The sequence below is a fragment of the Salmo salar genome, chromosome 27, assembly GCF_965601325.2.
Source record: "Salmo salar chromosome 27, fSalSal1, whole genome shotgun sequence".
Lineage (NCBI taxonomy): Eukaryota > Metazoa > Chordata > Actinopteri > Salmoniformes > Salmonidae > Salmo > Salmo salar.
In genome coordinates, this window is record NC_138317.1 from 15376788 (window position 1) to 15396545 (window position 19758).

Below are 19758 nucleotides of genomic sequence, written 5' to 3' on the forward strand. Positions count from 1 at the left end.
GAACCTTAAACACTGCTTCACCACGGCCCCGATCCTGGTTCATCCAGACCCTTCCAGTCAGTTCGTGGTGGAGGCCAACGCTTCAAAATGTTTTAAATGCTAATATGGTTTTGAACACTATAGGGTTACAAGCCTGATAGCTGTACTTTTATGGTTGACACAGCTTGTTGGCCATTATCCAATCGGGCATTTCTCAACGAGTTCACGTGAACAGGTATTTACAACTTCACAATTAGTACATTTCCACCTCCCACTTGGAGTTCAAAGATGATAGACGAGTTTCCCACTAGTAGTTACCAGTTAGAGGGCCGTTGAAATAGATATTATTTGTTACCCAGAAATTATTTGATATTGAGAATGTCTGCACTGGACCTTTTTAATGAAATAAAGTACTTCTCAATGACAATAAGACAAGGTCTCAATTTCGCTATCATGTATGTTTGTAAAGTCTTTCAACATCACTTGCAATTGCTGAATTGTATTTGTTTCCCTGTAAGCTGTCTATGGTTGGTTTTGTTAACCTGGCCATCATCACCAACTGCTAATTCAGCATTTTTGATAACCTGAACTCTGCTTTCACTTTCACTTGCTTCTACCTTTTTTTTTTTTTTATTCCTATGGCGTAATTCTTCAAAAACCCTGAAGATATCTAAATTGCCGCTAATTGTTGGTCAACAATTTACTATAGGAGGGTATACAGATAAGGCATTCATAACACCTTTATGAAGACAATCATGAGACCTTTGTGAATTTTGAAGGATTATTCATAACAACCTTAATACATTTATTCAACAACATTCATAAGGAGATTTCAAATTAAAACTCTTAAAGGTGTTATGAATACCTTACCCTGTAGAGCAAAGTGTTACCAATGTTTGCGTATAGCATGTCCAAATAATTCTAACAGGATTTCTGCAGACATATTATTTCTCCAGTTAATATTGATTTGAAAGGCTTTTATTACGTGTTAAATTGTATGATAAAGAAACAAGTGCTGTATTGCAGACTTTCAAATATAGTGAGTTAATAGCTTAAATCAGCAGGGGAAATGACAAAAATCTAAAATAAAATGTCTGTGTATATAGATCATTATGTACATATTCGTATTCATTCCTTTACACTTGTGTGTATAAGGCAGTTGTTGTGAATTGTTAGGTTACATTACTTGTTAGATATTACTGCATGGTCAGAACTAGAAGAACAAGCATTTCGCTACACTCGCATTAACATCTGCTAACCATGTGTATGTGACAAAGACATTTGATTTGATTTTGATTTGATTAAATTAGAGATGATCATTTTAGACGGTGGACAGCAGAGGTTGATGGCACATAAATTACATAAATGCATAATATACCAGCTCAGCTGTAGCTTTGACTAAAATGAGAAATACTGTATAATATTAAAAAGTAGTATTAAAAAGTAGTACATTGGGGAAACACATGTGACCTATTAACCCTATCAAGAACAATGCAATTTTGTAATAAAATATAAGCAAGTCCGTGTTTGATCTTCTCAAAAGTAATGGTGTATGGATTACATAAAAAATATATTATTTGTTGTGATGATGAGCAGATATAGATGATTGGCTGTTATTTTGATGGTCTTGTCAACTCAGAAGAGGCTGTTTCTTATGGTGTACTGTACGTTGTAAGCTCTGTGTCTGTGCCAGCGTCTCCTTAAAGCTGCACAGCCGCCACATAGCATGCACTGCAAAACAAAAATGGAGAATCAAATCATTGCAGAGATTTAGCATATTGTTTTATTAAATACTCTGTAAAATATGTAAACAGTATACACAGTACACAAGTGAACACAAGCCTATACGTACACATAGCAGGATCCACAGGGGTACCAGAATGATAGCGATGCCACAAGGGATGATAATGGCCAGAGCCCAGCCAGGAAAACCTCCATCACTTGTGGTATTGAAAGTAGTGGTCAGCAAAAGGGTAGGAAGTGGTGTGGTGCTGGTAGTTGTTGTTGGGGCAACAATGGTTGTCAGGAGACCTAGAATACAAAGTGAACAATATTTAGGGGTTATTATAAACTTGTGATATATAAAATTGTTTTCACATTTGTGTGTCATACACAAGTTGTTACATGCAGTTTGATCAAAAAAGCATAGCAATCACGACCAATGACAACAAAATCAGCGTACCTGAGACTTTTATAACTTCCCCTAGAAAGGCACTAGGGAGGTTGACATCTTTGTCTTTGTATACATACGTCACGTTTGCCATGATTTGATTGCCAACAACACTGTAAAGATAAAAATGGGTTCCTTTGAGAGTTGAAGTGTGGAATGTGTGAACAAGACCTGTTCATGGAAATAATACTTATATCAGATCATAAAAATCATATGTAGTACTGATCCACAACTGGAACATATACAACACATGCTCCCTCCATCCTGTTTAGCCGTACAGACAGCAGCTGTATGAAATCAGCAGAAATTCTTTGAGTGCAGTTAAGAAAACTGGGTTGTTTTGGGAGGGCTTGAAGTTGTACTCACCTAAATTTGGCGTTGGGAAAGTCAAATTGTTTGCCGTTTGGTTCACTGAGAATATCATGGAGCTAAAAGGAGACATAAAATCAAGTTCTCAATTATTATGATGATCTGACAGGACCATGGATGGTTATGGATTTCATGTCCAAGTTTTTAGATGTATTATGGCCAAATAATATGTCCCAAAAACATTCCTGTTTGATCAACTTTACAGTACAATATCCTAGATTGAGTAATCTAGTACAAAAAAGTATCTTACTAGGTTGTTAATCAAATCCTGTATCTGGCTGTAGGTATCATTGGTGAAAGTGAGTCTAGCACTTTGAAGCAGTCTCTCCTCCATGGATACATTGGTTATTTTGAAACCAAGATCAACAGCAAATGAAGTATCTGCAAGTTCTGTGAGCACAAAAAAACATCACTATATTAATTTTATTTAACCTTTATTTAACTGGGCAAATCAATTAAGAACAAATTCTTATTTACAATTTACTATAGCAGCAGACAAAATTAACTGTTATAATTTATGAGTTTCAACAAAGCTGATTCTGTGTGTTGAAAAGCCACATTTAAGAAGTATTTGGAAAGTGGGAGCAGTTAATTGTTTACTTATTAATAAACATAATTATTCTAAGCAGACTTAATTGTCTTGAATTTTTGGAGGAAATATGTTTTTCAAAGTTTTTAAAAGCATACTTCATGATATAAGCGTAATTTGTTCAACTCACTGATATAAGTTGCATTCTGGAGCGTGGCTTGAGTGTTTCTTTGAATTTTGAAGGTTCTGAATTGATGAGACAGTTCCTTGTCGACGGCACCAAGGACATCATGCTCAGTGGGGACTGCTGTGTTGAGCTGGAACTCTAGTCTTACAAAAACCACCACTGTGCCAAATCTGAGAAAAAATGATAATACATTTGCACGTTTTGTATGCTTTTATGAAAGCATTAGTGGTTAATGGCAGAGATACATTGTGCTTTGTTGCAAGGCTTCCTTGATTGACAATAAAGTGTTAATTAGATTGTATGAAACAATTATATTAAATTATTTTGCTTACCTAGTTGATGCCACTGAAGCCATAGAAGTTGAGGTAAAAGTTTCCGTTGTGGTTGTCGAGGTAGGAAGTGCAATTGTGGTTGTACTTGTAGGAGCGACAGTTGTTGTAGTATTAGCTGCAGTTGTCGTAGGGGATATTGTTGTTGTCGTAGGTGCAACAGTTGTTGTAAAAGGAGTTTCAGTTGTGGTTGCAGTAAGGAATGCAGTAGTAGTTGTGGAAGCAGCTACAGTTGTTGCTGTAGGAGCTGCTGCAGTTGTAGTGTTCGTGGGAGCTACAGTTGTTGAAGTAGAAGCTGCAATTGTGGGGGACATAGGAGCTACAGTTGTGATTTCTGTAGGAGCTTCAGTTGTGGTTGTCGTAGGAGGTAATATGGTAGTAGGACCTGCAGTTGTGATTGATGTAGTAGGTGCTGAACTTGTGGTTATGGAAACATCTGCAGTTGTTGTTGTAGCAGATGCTACAGTTGTAGTTGAAGTTGCAATTGTGGGGGGCATAGGAGCTACAGTTGTGATGTCTGTAGGAGCTTCATTTGTGGTTGTGGTTGGAGTTAAATTGGTAGTAGAACCTGCAGTTGAGATTGACATTGTAGGAGCTACAGTTGTTGTGGTGGATGTTGTTGTGGTTGTCATAGGTGATACAGTTGTGGTTGTCGAAGGAGGTAAAATGGTAGTTGGACCTGCAGTTGTGAATGACGTAGTGGATGCTGAAGTTGTAGAGGTTGTAGGAGCAAGAGTTGTTTGTGTAGGAGCTGCAGTTGTGATTGGCATTGTTGGAGCTACAGTTGAAGAATTAGCTGCAGTTGTCGCAGGGACTGTTGTTGCTGATGTTGTTGGTGCTAAAGTTGTTGTAGAAGGAGCTTCAGTTGTGGTTGCAGTAGGGGCTGCAGTAGTAGTTGTGGAAGCAGCTACAGTTATTGTTGTAGGAGCTGCTGCAGTTGTAGTGGTCGTGGGACCTACAGTTGTTGAAGAAGAAGCTGCAATTGTGGGGGACATAGGAGCTACAGTTGTGATTTCTGTAGGAGCTTCAGTTGTGGTTGTCGTAGGAGGAGAAATGGTAGTAGGACCTGCAGTTGTGATTGATGTAGTAGGTGCTGCACTTGTGGTTTTGGAAGCATCTGCAGTTGTTGTTGTAGGAGATGCTACAGTTGTAGTTGAAGTTGCAATTGCGGAGGGCATAGGAGCTACAGATGTGATGTCTGTTGGAGCTTCATTTGTGGTTGTGGTTGGAGTTAAATTGGTAGTAGAACCTGCAGTTGAGATTGACATTGTAGGAGCTACAGTTGTTGTGGTGGATGTTGTTGTGGTTGTCATAGGTGATACAGTTGTGGTTGTCGAAGGAGGTAAAATGGTAGTTGGACCTGCAGTTGTGAATGACGTAGTGGATGCTGAAGTTGTAGAGGTTGTAGGAGCAAGAGTTGTTGGTGTAGGAGCTGCAGTTGTGAGTGGCATTGTTGGAGCTACAGTTGAAGTATTAGCTGCAGTTGTCGCAGGGACTGTTGTTGCTGATGTTGTTGGTGCTACAGTTGTTGTAGAAGGAGCTTCAGTTGTGGTTGCAGTAGGGGCTGCAGTAGTAGTTGTGGAAGCAGCTACAGTTATTGTTGTAGGAGCTGCTGCAGTTGTAGTGGTCGTGGGACCTACAGTTGTTGAAGTAGAAGCTGCAATTGTGGGGGACATAGGAGCTACAGTTGTAATTTCTGAAGGAGCTTCAGTTGTGGTTGTCGTAGGAGTAGAAATGGTACTATGACCTGCAGTTTTGATTGTTGTAGTAGGTGCTGCACTTGTGGTTTTGGAAGCATCTGCAGTTGTTGTTGTAGGAGATGCTACAGTTGTAGTTGAAGTTGCAATTGCGGAGGGCATAGGAGCTACAGATGTGATGTCTGTTGGAGCTTCATTTGTGGTTGTGGTTGGAGTTAAATTGGTAGTAGAACCTGCAGTTGAGATTGACATTGTAGGAACTACAGTTGTTGTAGTGGACGTTGTTGTGGTTATTGTAGGTGATACAGTTGTGGTCGTCGAAGGAGGTAAAAGGGTGGTAGGACCTGCAGTTGTGAATGACGTAGTGGGTGCTGAAGTTGTAGAGGTTGTAGGTGCAAGAGTTGTTTGTGTAGGAGCTGCAGTTGTGAGTGGCATTGTTGGAGCTACAGTTGAAGTATTAGCTGCAGTTGTCGCAGGGACTGTTGTTGCTGATGTTGTTGGTGCTACAGTTGTTGTAGAAGGAGCTTCAGTTGTGGTTGCAGTAGGGGCTGCAGTAGTAGTTGTGGAAGCAGCTACAGTTATTGTTGTAGGAGCTGCTGCAGTTGTAGTGGTCGTGGGACCTACAGTTGTTGAAGTAGAAGCTGCAATTGTGGGGGACATAGGAGCTACAGTTGTGATTTCTGTAGGAGCTTCAGTTGTGGTTGTCGTAGGAGGAAAAATGGTAGTAGGACCTGCAGTTGTGATTGATGTAGTAGGTGCTGCACTTGTGGCTTTGGAAGCATCTGCAGTTGTTGTTGTAGGAAATGCTACAGTTGTAGTTGAAGTTGCAATTGCGGAGGGCATAGGAGCTACAGATGTGATGTCTGTTGGAGCTTCATTTGTGGTTGTGGATGGAGTTAAATTGGTAGTAGAACCTGCAGTTGAGATTGACATTGTAGGAGCTACAGTTGTTGTGGTGGATGTTGTTGTGGTTGTCATAGGTGATACAGTTGTGGTTGTCGATGGAGGTAAAATGGTAGTTGGACCTGCAGTTGTGAATGACGTAGTGGATGCTGAAGTTGTAGAGGTTGTAGGAGCAAGAGTTGTTTGTGTAGGAGCTGCAGTTGTGAGTGGCATTGTTGGAGCTACAGTTGAAGTATTAGCTGCAGTTGTCGCAGGGACTGTTGTTGCTGATGTTGTTGGTGCTACAGTTGTTGTAGAAGGAGCTTCAGTTGTGGTTGCAGTAGGGGCTGCAGTAGTAGTTGTGGAAGCAGCTACAGTTATTGTTGTAGGAGCTGCTGCAGTTGTAGTGGTCGTGGGACCTACAGTTGTTGAAGTAGAAGCTGCAATTGTGGGGGACATAGGAGCTACAGTTGTAATTTCTGAAGGAGCTTCAGTTGTGGTTGTCGTAGGAGTAGAAATGGTACTATGACCTGCAGTTTTGATTGTTGTAGTAGGTGCTGCACTTGTGGTTTTGGAAGCATCTGCAGTTGTTGTTGTAGGAGATGCTACAGTTGTAGTTGAAGTTGCAATTGCGGAGGGCATAGGAGCTACAGATGTGATGTCTGTTGGAGCTTCATTTGTGGTTGTGGTTGGAGTTAAATTGGTAGTAGAACCTGCAGTTGAGATTGACATTGTAGGAACTACAGTTGTTGTAGTGGACGTTGTTGTGGTTATTGTAGGTGATACAGTTGTGGTCGTCGAAGGAGGTAAAAGGGTGGTAGGACCTGCAGTTGTGAATGACGTAGTGGGTGCTGAAGTTGTAGAGGTTGTAGGTGCAAGAGTTGTTTGTGTAGGAGCTGCAGTTGTGAGTGGCATTGTTGGAGCTACAGTTGAAGTATTAGCTGCAGTTGTCGCAGGGACTGTTGTTGCTGATGTTGTTGGTGCTACAGTTGTTGTAGAAGGAGCTTCAGTTGTGGTTGCAGTAGGGGCTGCAGTAGTAGTTGTGGAAGCAGCTACAGTTATTGTTGTAGGAGCTGCTGCAGTTGTAGTGGTCGTGGGACCTACAGTTGTTGAAGTAGAAGCTGCAATTGTGGGGGACATAGGAGCTACAGTTGTGATTTCTGTAGGAGCTTCAGTTGTGGTTGTCGTAGGAGGAAAAATGGTAGTAGGACCTGCAGTTGTGATTGATGTAGTAGGTGCTGCACTTGTGGCTTTGGAAGCATCTGCAGTTGTTGTTGTAGGAAATGCTACAGTTGTAGTTGAAGTTGCAATTGCGGAGGGCATAGGAGCTACAGATGTGATGTCTGTTGGAGCTTCATTTGTGGTTGTGGATGGAGTTAAATTGGTAGTAGAACCTGCAGTTGAGATTGACATTGTAGGAGCTACAGTTGTTGTGGTGGACGTTGTTGTGGTTGTCGTAGGTGATACAGTTGTGGTTGTCGAAGGAGGTAAAAGTGGTGGTAGGACCTGCAGTTGTGAATGACGTAGTGGGTGCTGAAGTTGTAGAGGTTGTAGGAGCAAGAGTTGTTTGTGTAGGAGCTGCAGTTGTGAGTGGCATTGTTGGAGCTACAGTTGAAGAATTAGCTGCAGTTGTCGCAGGGACTGTTGTTGCTGATGTTGTTGGTGCTACAGTTGTTGTAGAAGGAGCTTCAGTTGTGGTTGCAGTAGGGGCTGCAGTAGTAGTTGTGGAAGCAGCTACAGTTATTGTTGTAGGAGCTGCTGCAGTTGTACGTGGGACCTACAGTTGTTGAAGTAGAAGCTGCAATTGTGGGGGACATAGGAGCTACAGTTGTGATTTCTGTAGGAGTTTCAGTTGTGGTTGTCGTAGGAGGTAAAATGGTATTAGGACCTGCAGTTGTGATTGAAGTAGTAGGTGCTGCACTTGTGGTTGTGGAAGCATCTGCAGTTGTTGTTGTAGGAGATGCTACAGTTGTAGTTGAAGTTGCAATTGTGGGGGGCATAGGAGCTACAGTTGTGATGTCTGTAGGAGCTTCATTTGTGGTTGTGGTTGGAGTTAAATTGGAAGTAGAACCTGCAGTTGAGATTGACATTGTAGGAGCTACAGTTGTTGTGGTGGATGTTGTTGTGGTTGTCATAGGTGATACAGTTGTGGTTGTCGATGGAGGTAAAATGGTAGTTGGACCTGCAGTTGTGAATGACGTAGTGGATGCTGAAGTTGTAGAGGTTGTAGGAGCAAGAGTTGTTTGTGTAGGAGCTGCAGTTGTGAGTGGCATTGTTGGAGCTACAGTTGAAGTATTAGCTGCAGTTGTCGCAGGGACTGTTGTTGCTGATGTTGTTGGTGCTACAGTTGTTGTAGAAGGAGCTTCAGTTGTGGTTGCAGTAGGGGCTGCAGTAGTAGTTGTGGAAGCAGCTACAGTTATTGTTGTAGGAGCTGCTGCAGTTGTAGTGGTCGTGGGACCTACAGTTGTTGAAGTAGAAGCAGCAATTGTGGGGGACATAGGAGCTACAGTTGTGATTTCTGTAGGAGCTTCAGTTATGGTTGTCGTAGGAGTAGAAATGGTGGTAGGACCTGCAGTTGTGATTGATGTAGTAGGTGCTGCACTTGTGGTTTTGGAAGCATCTGCAGTTGTTGTTGTAGGAGATGCTACAGTTGTAGTTGAAGTTGCAATTGCGGAGGGCATAGGAGCTACAGATGTGATGTCTGTTGGAGCTTCATTTGTGGTTGTGGATGGAGTTAAATTGGTAGTAGAACCTGCAGTTGAGATTGACATTGTAGGAGCTACAGTTGTTGTAGTGGACGTTGTTGTGGTTATTGTAGGTGATACAGTTGTGGTTGTCGAAGGAGGTAAAAGGGTGGTAGGACCTGCAGTTGTGAATGACGTAGTGGGTGCTGAAGTTGTAGAGGTTGTAGGAGCAAGAGTTGTTTGTGTAGGAGCTGCAGTTGTGATTGGCATTGTTGGAGCTACAGTTGAAGAATTAGCTGCAGTTGTCACAGGGACTGTTGTTGCTGATGTTGTTGGTGCTACAGTTGTTGTAGAAGGAGCTTCAGTTGTGGTTGCAGTAGGGGCTGCAGTAGTAGTTGTGGAAGCAGCTACAGTTATTGTTGCAGGAGCTGCTGCAGTTGTAGTGGGACCTACAGTTGTTGAAGTAGATGTTGCAATTGTGGGGGGCATAGGAGCTACAGTTACAGTTGAAGTATTAGCTGCAGTTGTCGCAGGGACTGTTGTTGCTGATGTTGTTGGTGCTACAGTTGTTGTAGAAGGAGCTTCAGTTGTGGTTGCAGTAGGGGCTGCAGTAGTAGTTGTGGAAGCAGCTACAGTTATTGTTGTAGGAGCTGCTGCAGTTGTAGTGGTCGTGGGACCTACAGTTGTTGAAGAAGAAGCTGCAATTGTGGGGGACATAGGAGCTACAGTTGTGATTTCTGTAGGAGCTTCAGTTGTGGTTGTCGTAGGAGGAGAAATGGTAGTAGGACCTGCAGTTGTGATTGATGTAGTAGGTGCTGCACTTGTGGTTTTGGAAGCATCTGCAGTTGTTGTTGTAGGAGATGCTACAGTTGTAGTTGAAGTTGCAATTGCGGAGGGCATAGGAGCTACAGATGTGATGTCTGTTGGAGCTTCATTTGTGGTTGTGGTTGGAGTTGAATTGGTAGTAGAACCTGCAGTTGAGATTGACGTTGTAGGAGCTACAGTTGTTGTGGTGGATGTTGTTGTGGTTGTCATAGGTGATACAGTTGTGGTTGTCGAAGGAGGTAAAATGGTAGTTGGACCTGCAGTTGTGAATGACGTAGTGGATGCTGAAGTTGTAGAGGTTGTTACAGTTGTAGTTGAAGTTGCAATTGCGGAGGGCATAGGAGCTACAGATGTGATGTCTGTTGGAGCTTCATTTGTGGTTTTGGTTGGAGTTAAATTGGTAGTAGAACCTGCAGTTGAGATTGACATTGTAGGAACTACAGTTGTTGTAGTGGACGCTGTTGTGGTTATTGTAGGTGATACAGTTGTGGTCGTCGAAGGAGGTAAAAGGGTGGTAGGACCTGCAGTTGTGAATGACGTAGTGGGTGCTGAAGTTGTAGAGGTTGTAGGTGCAAGAGTTGTTTGTGTAGGAGCTGCAGTTGTGAGTGGCATTGTTGGAGCTACAGTTGAAGTATTAGCTGCAGTTGTCGCAGGGACTGTTGTTGCTGATGTTGTTGGTGCTACAGTTGTTGTAGAAGGAGCTTCAGTTGTGGTTGCAGTAGGGGCTGCAGTAGTAGTTGTGGAAGCAGCTACAGTTATTGTTGTAGGAGCTGCTGCAGTTGTAGTGGTCGTGGGACCTACAGTTGTTGAAGTAGAAGCTGCAATTGTGGGGGACATTGGAGCTACAGTTGTGATTTCTGTAGGAGCTTCAGTTGTGGTTGTCGTAGGAGGAAAAATGGTAGTAGGACCTGCAGTTGTGATTGATGTAGTAGGTGCTGCACTTGTGGTTTTGGAAGCATCTGCAGTTGTTGTTGTAGGAAATGCTACAGTTGTAGTTGAAGTTGCAATTGCGGAGGGCATAGGAGCTACAGATGTGATGTCTGTTGGAGCTTCATTTGTGGTTGTGGATGGAGTTAAATTGGTAGTAGAACCTGCAGTTGAGATTGACATTGTAGGAGCTACAGTTGTTGTAGTGGACGTTGTTGTGGTTATTGTAGGTGATACAGTTGTGGTTGTCGAAGGAGGTAAAAGGGTGGTAGGACCTGCAGTTGTGAATGACGTAGTGGGTGCTGAAGTTGTAGAGGTTGTAGGAGCAAGAGTTGTTTGTGTAGGAGCTGCAGTTGTGATTGGCATTGTTGGAGCTACAGTTGAAGAATTAGCTGCAGTTGTCACAGGGACTGTTGTTGCTGATGTTGTTGGTGCTACAGTTGTTGTAGAAGGAGCTTCAGTTGTGGTTGCAGTAGGTGCTGCAGTAGTAGTTGTGGAAGCAGCTACAGTTATTGTTGTAGGAGCTGCTGCAGTTCTAGTGGGACCTACAGTTGTTGAAGTAGAAGCTGCAATTGTGGGGGACATAGGAGCTACAGTTGTGATTTCTGTAGGAGTTTCAGTTGTGGTTGTCGTAGGAGGTAAAATGGTATTAGGACCTGCAGTTGTGATTGAAGTAGTAGGTGCTGCACTTGTGGTTGTGGAAGCATCTGCAGTTGTTGTTGTAGGAGATGCTACAGTTGTAGTTGAAGTTGCAATTGTGGGGGGCATAGGAGCTACAGTTGTGATGTCTGTAGGAGCTTCATTTGTGGTTGTGGTTGGAGTTAAATTGGAAGTAGAACCTGCAGTTGAGATTGACATTGTAGGAGCTACAGTTGTTGTGGTGGATGTTGTTGTGGTTGTCATAGGTGATACAGTTGTGGTTGTCGATGGAGGTAAAATGGTAGTTGGACCTGCAGTTGTGAATGACGTAGTGGATGCTGAAGTTGTAGAGGTTGTAGGAGCAAGAGTTGTTTGTGTAGGAGCTGCAGTTGTGAGTGGCATTGTTGGAGCAACAGTTGAAGTATTAGCTGCAGTTGTCGCAGGGACTGTTGTTGCTGATGTTGTTGGTGCTACAGTTGTTGTAGAAGGAGCTTCAGTTGTGGTTGCAGTAGGGGCTGCAGTAGTAGTTGTGGAAGCAGCTACAGTTATTGTTGTAGGAGCTGCTGCAGTTGTAGTGGTCGTGGGACCTACAGTTGTTGAAGTAGAAGCAGCAATTGTGGGGGACATAGGAGCTACAGTTGTGATTTCTGTAGGAGCTTCAGTTATGGTTGTCGTAGGAGTAGAAATGGTGGTAGGACCTGCAGTTGTGATTGATGTAGTAGGTGCTGCACTTGAGGTTTTGGAAGCATCTGCAGTTGTTGTTGTAGGAGATGCTACAGTTGTAGTTGAAGTTGCAATTGCGGAGGGCATAGGAGCTACAGATGTGATGTCTGTTGGAGCTTCATTTGTGGTTTTGGTTGGAGTTAAATTGGTAGTAGAACCTGCAGTTGAGATTGACATTGTAGGAACTACAGTTGTTGTAGTGGACGCTGTTGTGGTTATTGTAGGTGATACAGTTGTGGTCGTCGAAGGAGGTAAAAGGGTGGTAGGACCTGCAGTTGTGAATGACGTAGTGGGTGCTGAAGTTGTAGAGGTTGTAGGTGCAAGAGTTGTTTGTGTAGGAGCTGCAGTTGTGAGTGGCATTGTTGGAGCTACAGTTGAAGTATTAGCTGCAGTTGTCGCAGGGACTGTTGTTGCTGATGTTGTTGGTGCTACAGTTGTTGTAGAAGGAGCTTCAGTTGTGGTTGCAGTAGGGGCTGCAGTAGTAGTTGTGGAAGCAGCTACAGTTATTGTTGTAGGAGCTGCTGCAGTTGTAGTGGTCGTGGGACCTACAGTTGTTGAAGTAGAAGCTGCAATTGTGGGGGACATTGGAGCTACAGTTGTGATTTCTGTAGGAGCTTCAGTTGTGGTTGTCGTAGGAGGAAAAATGGTAGTAGGACCTGCAGTTGTGATTGATGTAGTAGGTGCTGCACTTGTGGTTTTGGAAGCATCTGCAGTTGTTGTTGTAGGAGATGCTACAGTTGTAGTTGAAGTTGCAATTGCGGAGGGCATAGGAGCTACAGATGTGATGTCTGTTGGAGCTTCATTTGTGGTTGTGGATGGAGTTAAATTGGTAGTAGAACCTGCAGTTGAGATTGACATTGTAGGAGCTACAGTTGTTGTAGTGGACGTTGTTGTGGTTATTGTAGGTGATACAGTTGTGGTTGTCGAAGGAGGTAAAAGGGTGGTAGGACCTGCAGTTGTGAATGACGTAGTGGGTGCTGAAGTTGTAGAGGTTGTAGGAGCAAGAGTTGTTTGTGTAGGAGCTGCAGTTGTGATTGGCATTGTTGGAGCTACAGTTGAAGAATTAGCTGCAGTTGTCACAGGGACTGTTGTTGCTGATGTTGTTGGTGCTACAGTTGTTGTAGAAGGAGCTTCAGTTGTGGTTGCAGTAGGGGCTGCAGTAGTAGTTGTGGAAGCAGCTACAGTTATTGTTGTAGGAGCTGCTGCAGTTGTAGTGGGACCTACAGTTGTTGAAGTAGAAGCTGCAATTGTGGGGGACATAGGAGCTACAGTTGTGATTTCTGTAGGAGTTTCAGTTGTGGTTGTCGTAGGAGGTAAAATGGTATTAGGACCTGCAGTTGTGATTGAAGTAGTAGGTGCTGCACTTGTGGTTGTGGAAGCATCTGCAGTTGTTGTTGTAGGAGATGCTACAGTTGTAGTTGAAGTTGCAATTGTGGGGGGCATAGGAGCTACAGTTGTGATGTCTGTAGGAGCTTCATTTGTGGTTGTGGTTGGAGTTAAATTGGAAGTAGAACCTGCAGTTGAGATTGACATTGTAGGAGCTACAGTTGTTGTGGTGGATGTTGTTGTGGTTGTCATAGGTGATACAGTTGTGGTTGTCGATGGAGGTAAAATGGTAGTTGGACCTGCAGTTGTGAATGACGTAGTGGATGCTGAAGTTGTAGAGGTTGTAGGAGCAAGAGTTGTTTGTGTAGGAGCTGCAGTTGTGAGTGGCATTGTTGGAGCTACAGTTGAAGTATTAGCTGCAGTTGTCGCAGGGACTGTTGTTGCTGATGTTGTTGGTGCTACAGTTGTTGTAGAAGGAGCTTCAGTTGTGGTTGCAGTAGGGGCTGCAGTAGTAGTTGTGGAAGCAGCTACAGTTATTGTTGTAGGAGCTGCTGCAGTTGTAGTGGTCGTGGGACCTACAGTTGTTGAAGTAGAAGCAGCAATTGTGGGGGACATAGGAGCTACAGTTGTGATTTCTGTAGGAGCTTCAGTTATGGTTGTCGTAGGAGTAGAAATGGTGGTAGGACCTGCAGTTGTGATTGATGTAGTAGGTGCTGCACTTGTGGTTTTGGAAGCATCTGCAGTTGTTGTTGTAGGAGATGCTACAGTTGTAGGTAGGACCTGCAGTTGTGATTGATGTAGTAGGTGCTGCACTTGTGGTTTTGGAAGCATCTGCAGTTGTTGTTGTAGGAGATGCTACAGTTGTAGTTGAAGTTGCAATTGCGGAGGGCATAGGAGCTACAGATGTGATGTCTGTTGGAGCTTCATTTGTGGTTGTGGATGGAGTTAAATTGGTAGTAGAACCTGCAGTTGAGATTGACATTGTAGGAGCTACAGTTGTTGTAGTGGACGTTGTTGTGGTTATTGTAGGTGATACAGTTGTGGTTGTCGAAGGAGGTAAAAGGGTGGTAGGACCTGCAGTTGTGAATGACGTAGTGGGTGCTGAAGTTGTAGAGGTTGTAGGAGCAAGAGTTGTTTGTGTAGGAGCTGCAGTTGTGATTGGCATTGTTGGAGCTACAGTTGAAGAATTAGCTGCAGTTGTCACAGGGACTGTTGTTGCTGATGTTGTTGGTGCTACAGTTGTTGTAGAAGGAGCTTCAGTTGTGGTTGCAGTAGGGGCTGCAGTAGTAGTTGTGGAAGCAGCTACAGTTATTGTTGTAGGAGCTGCTGCAGTTGTAGTGGGACCTACAGTTGTTGAAGTAGAAGCTGCAATTGTGGGGGACATAGGAGCTACAGTTGTGATTTCTGTAGGAGTTTCAGTTGTGGTTGTCGTAGGAGGTAAAATGGTATTAGGACCTGCAGTTGTGATTGAAGTAGTAGGTGCTGCACTTGTGGTTGTGGAAGCATCTGCAGTTGTTGTTGTAGGAGATGCTACAGTTGTAGTTGAAGTTGCAATTGTGGGGGGCATAGGAGCTACAGTTGTGATGTCTGTAGGAGCTTCATTTGTGGTTGTGGTTGGAGTTAAATTGGAAGTAGAACCTGCAGTTGAGATTGACATTGTAGGAGCTACAGTTGTTGTGGTGGATGTTGTTGTGGTTGTCATAGGTGATACAGTTGTGGTTGTCGATGGAGGTAAAATGGTAGTTGGACCTGCAGTTGTGAATGACGTAGTGGATGCTGAAGTTGTAGAGGTTGTAGGAGCAAGAGTTGTTTGTGTAGGAGCTGCAGTTGTGAGTGGCATTGTTGGAGCTACAGTTGAAGTATTAGCTGCAGTTGTCGCAGGGACTGTTGTTGCTGATGTTGTTGGTGCTACAGTTGTTGTAGAAGGAGCTTCAGTTGTGGTTGCAGTAGGGGCTGCAGTAGTAGTTGTGGAAGCAGCTACAGTTATTGTTGTAGGAGCTGCTGCAGTTGTAGTGGTCGTGGGACCTACAGTTGTTGAAGTAGAAGCAGCAATTGTGGGGGACATAGGAGCTACAGTTGTGATTTCTGTAGGAGCTTCAGTTATGGTTGTCGTAGGAGTAGAAATGGTGGTAGGACCTGCAGTTGTGATTGATGTAGTAGGTGCTGCACTTGTGGTTTTGGAAGCATCTGCAGTTGTTGTTGTAGGAGATGCTACAGTTGTAGTTGAAGTTGCAATTGCGGAGGGCATAGGAGCTACAGATGTGATGTCTGTTGGAGCTTCATTTGTGGTTGTGGATGGAGTTAAATTGGTAGTAGAACCTGCAGTTGAGATTGACATTGTAGGAGCTACAGTTGTTGTAGTGGACGTTGTTGTGGTTATTGTAGGTGATACAGTTGTGGTTGTCGAAGGAGGTAAAAGGGTGGTAGGACCTGCAGTTGTGAATGACGTAGTGGGTGCTGAAGTTGTAGAGGTTGTAGGAGCAAGAGTTGTTTGTGTAGGAGCTGCAGTTGTGATTGGCATTGTTGGAGCTACAGTTGAAGAATTAGCTGCAGTTGTCACAGGGACTGTTGTTGCTGATGTTGTTGGTGCTACAGTTGTTGTAGAAGGAGCTTCAGTTGTGGTTGCAGTAGGGGCTGCAGTAGTAGTTGTGGAAGCAGCTACAGTTATTGTTGTAGGAGCTGCTGCAGTTGTAGTGGGACCTACAGTTGTTGAAGTAGAAGCTGCAATTGTGGGGGACATAGGAGCTACAGTTGTGATTTCTGTAGGAGTTTCAGTTGTGGTTGTCGTAGGAGGTAAAATGGTATTAGGACCTGCAGTTGTGATTGAAGTAGTAGGTGCTGCACTTGTGGTTGTGGAAGCATCTGCAGTTGTTGTTGTAGGAGATGCTACAGTTGTAGTTGAAGTTGCAATTGTGGGGGGCATAGGAGCTACAGTTGTGATGTCTGTAGGAGCTTCATTTGTGGTTGTGGTTGGAGTTAAATTGGAAGTAGAACCTGCAGTTGAGATTGACATTGTAGGAGCTACAGTTGTTGTGGTGGATGTTGTTGTGGTTGTCATAGGTGATACAGTTGTGGTTGTCGATGGAGGTAAAATGGTAGTTGGACCTGCAGTTGTGAATGACGTAGTGGATGCTGAAGTTGTAGAGGTTGTAGGAGCAAGAGTTGTTTGTGTAGGAGCTGCAGTTGTGAGTGGCATTGTTGGAGCTACAGTTGAAGTATTAGCTGCAGTTGTCGCAGGGACTGTTGTTGCTGATGTTGTTGGTGCTACAGTTGTTGTAGAAGGAGCTTCAGTTGTGGTTGCAGTAGGGGCTGCAGTAGTAGTTGTGGAAGCAGCTACAGTTATTGTTGTAGGAGCTGCTGCAGTTGTAGTGGTCGTGGGACCTACAGTTGTTGAAGTAGAAGCAGCAATTGTGGGGGACATAGGAGCTACAGTTGTGATTTCTGTAGGAGCTTCAGTTATGGTTGTCGTAGGAGTAGAAATGGTGGTAGGACCTGCAGTTGTGATTGATGTAGTAGGTGCTGCACTTGTGGTTTTGGAAGCATCTGCAGTTGTTGTTGTAGGAGATGCTACAGTTGTAGTTGAAGTTGCAATTGCGGAGGGCATAGGAGCTACAGATGTGATGTCTGTTGGAGCTTCATTTGTGGTTTTGGTTGGAGTTAAATTGGTAGTAGAACCTGCAGTTGAGATTGACATTGTAGGAACTACAGTTGTTGTAGTGGATGTTGTTGTGGTTGTCATAGGTGATACAGTTGTGGTTGTCGATGGAGGTAAAATGGTAGTTGGACCTGCAGTTGTGAATGACGTAGTGGATGCTGAAGTTGTAGAGGTTGTAGGAGCAAGAGTTGTTTGTGTAGGAGCTGCAGTTGTGAGTGGCATTGTTGGAGCTACAGTTGAAGTATTAGCTGCAGTTGTCGCAGGGACTGTTGTTGCTGATGTTGTTGGTGCTACAGTTGTTGTAGAAGGAGCTTCAGTTGTGGTTGCAGTAGGGGCTGCAGTAGTAGTTGTGGAAGCAGCTACAGTTATTGTTGTAGGAGCTGCTGCAGTTGTAGTGGTCGTGGGACCTACAGTTGTTGAAGAAGAAGCTGCAATTGTGGGGGACATAGGAGCTACAGTTGTGATTTCTGTAGGAGTTTCAGTTGTGGTTGTCGTAGGAGGTAAAATGGTATTAGGACCTGCTGTTGTGATTGAAGTAGTAGGTGCTGCACTTGTGGTTGTGGAAGCATCTGCAGTTGTTGTTGTAGGAGATGCTACAGTTGTAGTTGAAGTTGCAATTGTGGGGGGCATAGGAGCTACAGTTGTGATGTCTGTAGGAGCTTCATTTGTGGTTGTGGTTGGAGTTAAATTGGAAGTAGAACCTGCAGTTGAGATTGACATTGTAGGAGCTACAGTTGTTGTAGTGGACGTTGTTGTGGTTATTGTAGGTGATACAGTTGTGGTTGTCGAAGGAGGTAAAAGGGTGGTAGGACCTGCAGTTGTGAATGACGTAGTGGGTGCTGAAGTTGTAGAGGTTGTAGGAGCAAGAGTTGTTTGTGTAGGAGCTGCAGTTGTGATTGGCATTGTTGGAGCTACAGTTGAAGAATTAGCTGCAGTTGTCACAGGGACTGTTGTTGCTGATGTTGTTGGTGCTACAGTTGTTGTAGAAGGAGCTTCAGTTGTGGTTGCAGTAGGGGCTGCAGTAGTAGTTGTGGAAGCAGCTACAGTTATTGTTGTAGGAGCTGCTGCAGTTGTAGTGGGACCTACAGTTGTTGAAGTAGAAGCTGCAATTGTAGAAGCTGCAATTGTGGGGGACATAGGAGCTACAGTTGTGATTTCTGTAGGAGTTTCAGTTGTGGTTGTCGTAGGAGGTAAAATGGTATTAGGACCTGCAGTTGTGATTGAAGTAGTAGGTGCTGCACTTGTGGTTGTGGAAGCATCTGCAGTTGTTGTTGTAGGAGATGCTACAGTTGTAGTTGAAGTTGCAATTGTGGGGGGCATAGGAGCTACAGTTGTGATGTCTGTAGGAGCTTCATTTGTGGTTGTGGTTGGAGTTAAATTGGAAGTAGAACCTGCAGTTGAGATTGACATTGTAGGAGCTACAGTTGTTGTGGTGGATGTTGTTGTGGTTGTCATAGGTGATACAGTTGTTGTTGTCGAAGGAGGTAAAATGGTAGTTGGACCTGCAGTTGTGAATGACGTAGTGGATGCTGAAGTTGTAGAGGTTGTAGGAGCAAGAGTTGTTTGTGTAGGAGCTGCAGTTGTGAGTGGCATTGTTGGAGCTACAGTTGAAGTATTAGCTGCAGTTGTCGCAGGGACTGTTGTTGCTGATGTTGTTGGTGCTACAGTTGTTGTAGGAGCTTCAGTTGTGGTTGCAGTAGGGGCTGCAGTAGTAGTTGTGGAAGCAGCTACAGTTATTGTTGTAGGAGCTGCTGCAGTTGTAGTGGTCGTTGGACCTACAGTTGTTGAAGTAGAAGCTGCAACTGTGGGGGACATAGGAGCTACAGTTGTGATTTCTCTAGGAGCTTCAGTTATGGTTGTCGTAGGAGTAGAAATGGTGGTAGGACCTGCAGTTGTGATTGATGTAGTAGGTGCTGCACTTGTGGTTTTGGAAGCATCTGCAGTTGTTGTTGTAGGAGATGCTACAGTTGTAGTTGAAGTTGCAATTGCGGAGGGCATAGGAGCTACAGATGTGATGTCTGTTGGAGCTTCATTTGTGGTTTTGGTTGGAGTTAAATTGGTAGTAGAACCTGCAGTTGAGATTGACATTGTAGGAACTACAGTTGTTGTAGTGGACGTTGTTGTGGTTATTGTAGGTGATACAGTTGTGGTCGTCGAAGGAGGTAAAAGCGTGGTAGGACCTGCAGTTGTGAATGACGTAGTGGGTGCTGAAGTTGTAGAGGTTGTAGGTGCAAGAGTTGTTTGTGTAGGAGCTGCAGTTGTGAGTGGCATTGTTGGAGCTACAGTTGAAGTATTAGCTGCAGTTGTCGCAGGGACTGTTGTTGCTGATGTTGTTGGTGCTACAGTTGTTGTAGAAGGAGCTTCAGTTGTGGTTGCAGTAGGGGCTGCAGTAGTAGTTGTGGAAGCAGCTACAGTTATTGTTGTAGGAGCTGCTGCAGTTGTAGTGGTCGTGGGACCTACAGTTGTTGAAGTAGAAGCTGCAATTGTGGGGGACATAGGAGCTACAGTTGTGATTTCTGTAGGAGCTTCAGTTGTGGTTGTCGTAGGAGGAAAAATGGTAGTAGGACCTGCAGTTGTGATTGATGTAGTAGGTGCTGCACTTGTGGTTTTGGAAGCATCTGCAGTTGTTGTTGTAGGAGATGCTACAGTTGTAGTTGAAGTTGCAATTGCGGAGGGCATAGGAGCTACAGATGTGATGTCTGTTGGAGCTTCATTTGTGGTTGTGGATGGAGTTAAATTGGTAGTAGAACCTGCAGTTGAGATTGACATTGTAGGAGCTACAGTTGTTGTAGTGGACGTTGTTGTGGTTATTGTAGGTGATACAGTTGTGGTTGTCG

General features: G+C 43.9%; 1 protein-coding gene across 1 annotated transcript; it reads right to left on the minus strand.

Moving 5' to 3' along the window:
- Positions 1 to 953: 953 nt before the first annotated feature.
- LOC106588256 (uncharacterized) lies at positions 954 to 4199 on the minus strand. The gene is made up of 7 exons (XM_014177096.3): positions 3567 to 4199; positions 3238 to 3404; positions 2769 to 2908; positions 2516 to 2577; positions 2162 to 2262; positions 1832 to 2010; positions 954 to 1710 (listed from the first exon to the last, which is right to left on the minus strand). The coding sequence occupies exons 1-7, from the start codon at positions 4193 to 4195 to the stop codon at positions 1615 to 1617; spliced, it is 1374 nt and encodes a 457-aa protein (XP_014032571.3). The 5' UTR covers positions 4196 to 4199; the 3' UTR covers positions 954 to 1614.
- Positions 4200 to 19758: the final 15559 nt, after the last annotated feature.

Coding starts and splice junctions, on each gene's coding strand:
- LOC106588256 (XM_014177096.3), bottom strand. CDS start 4,195: ATGACAACCACAACAACATCCACCACAACAACTGTAGCTCCTACAATG. Junction 2,263..2,515: donor TTTCCCAACGCCAAATTTAG/GTGAGTACAACT, acceptor TTATCTTTACAG/TGTTGTTGGCAATCAAATCA. Junction 2,011..2,161: donor GGAAGTTATAAAAGTCTCAG/GTACGCTGATTT, acceptor TTTGTATTCTAG/GTCTCCTGACAACCATTGTT.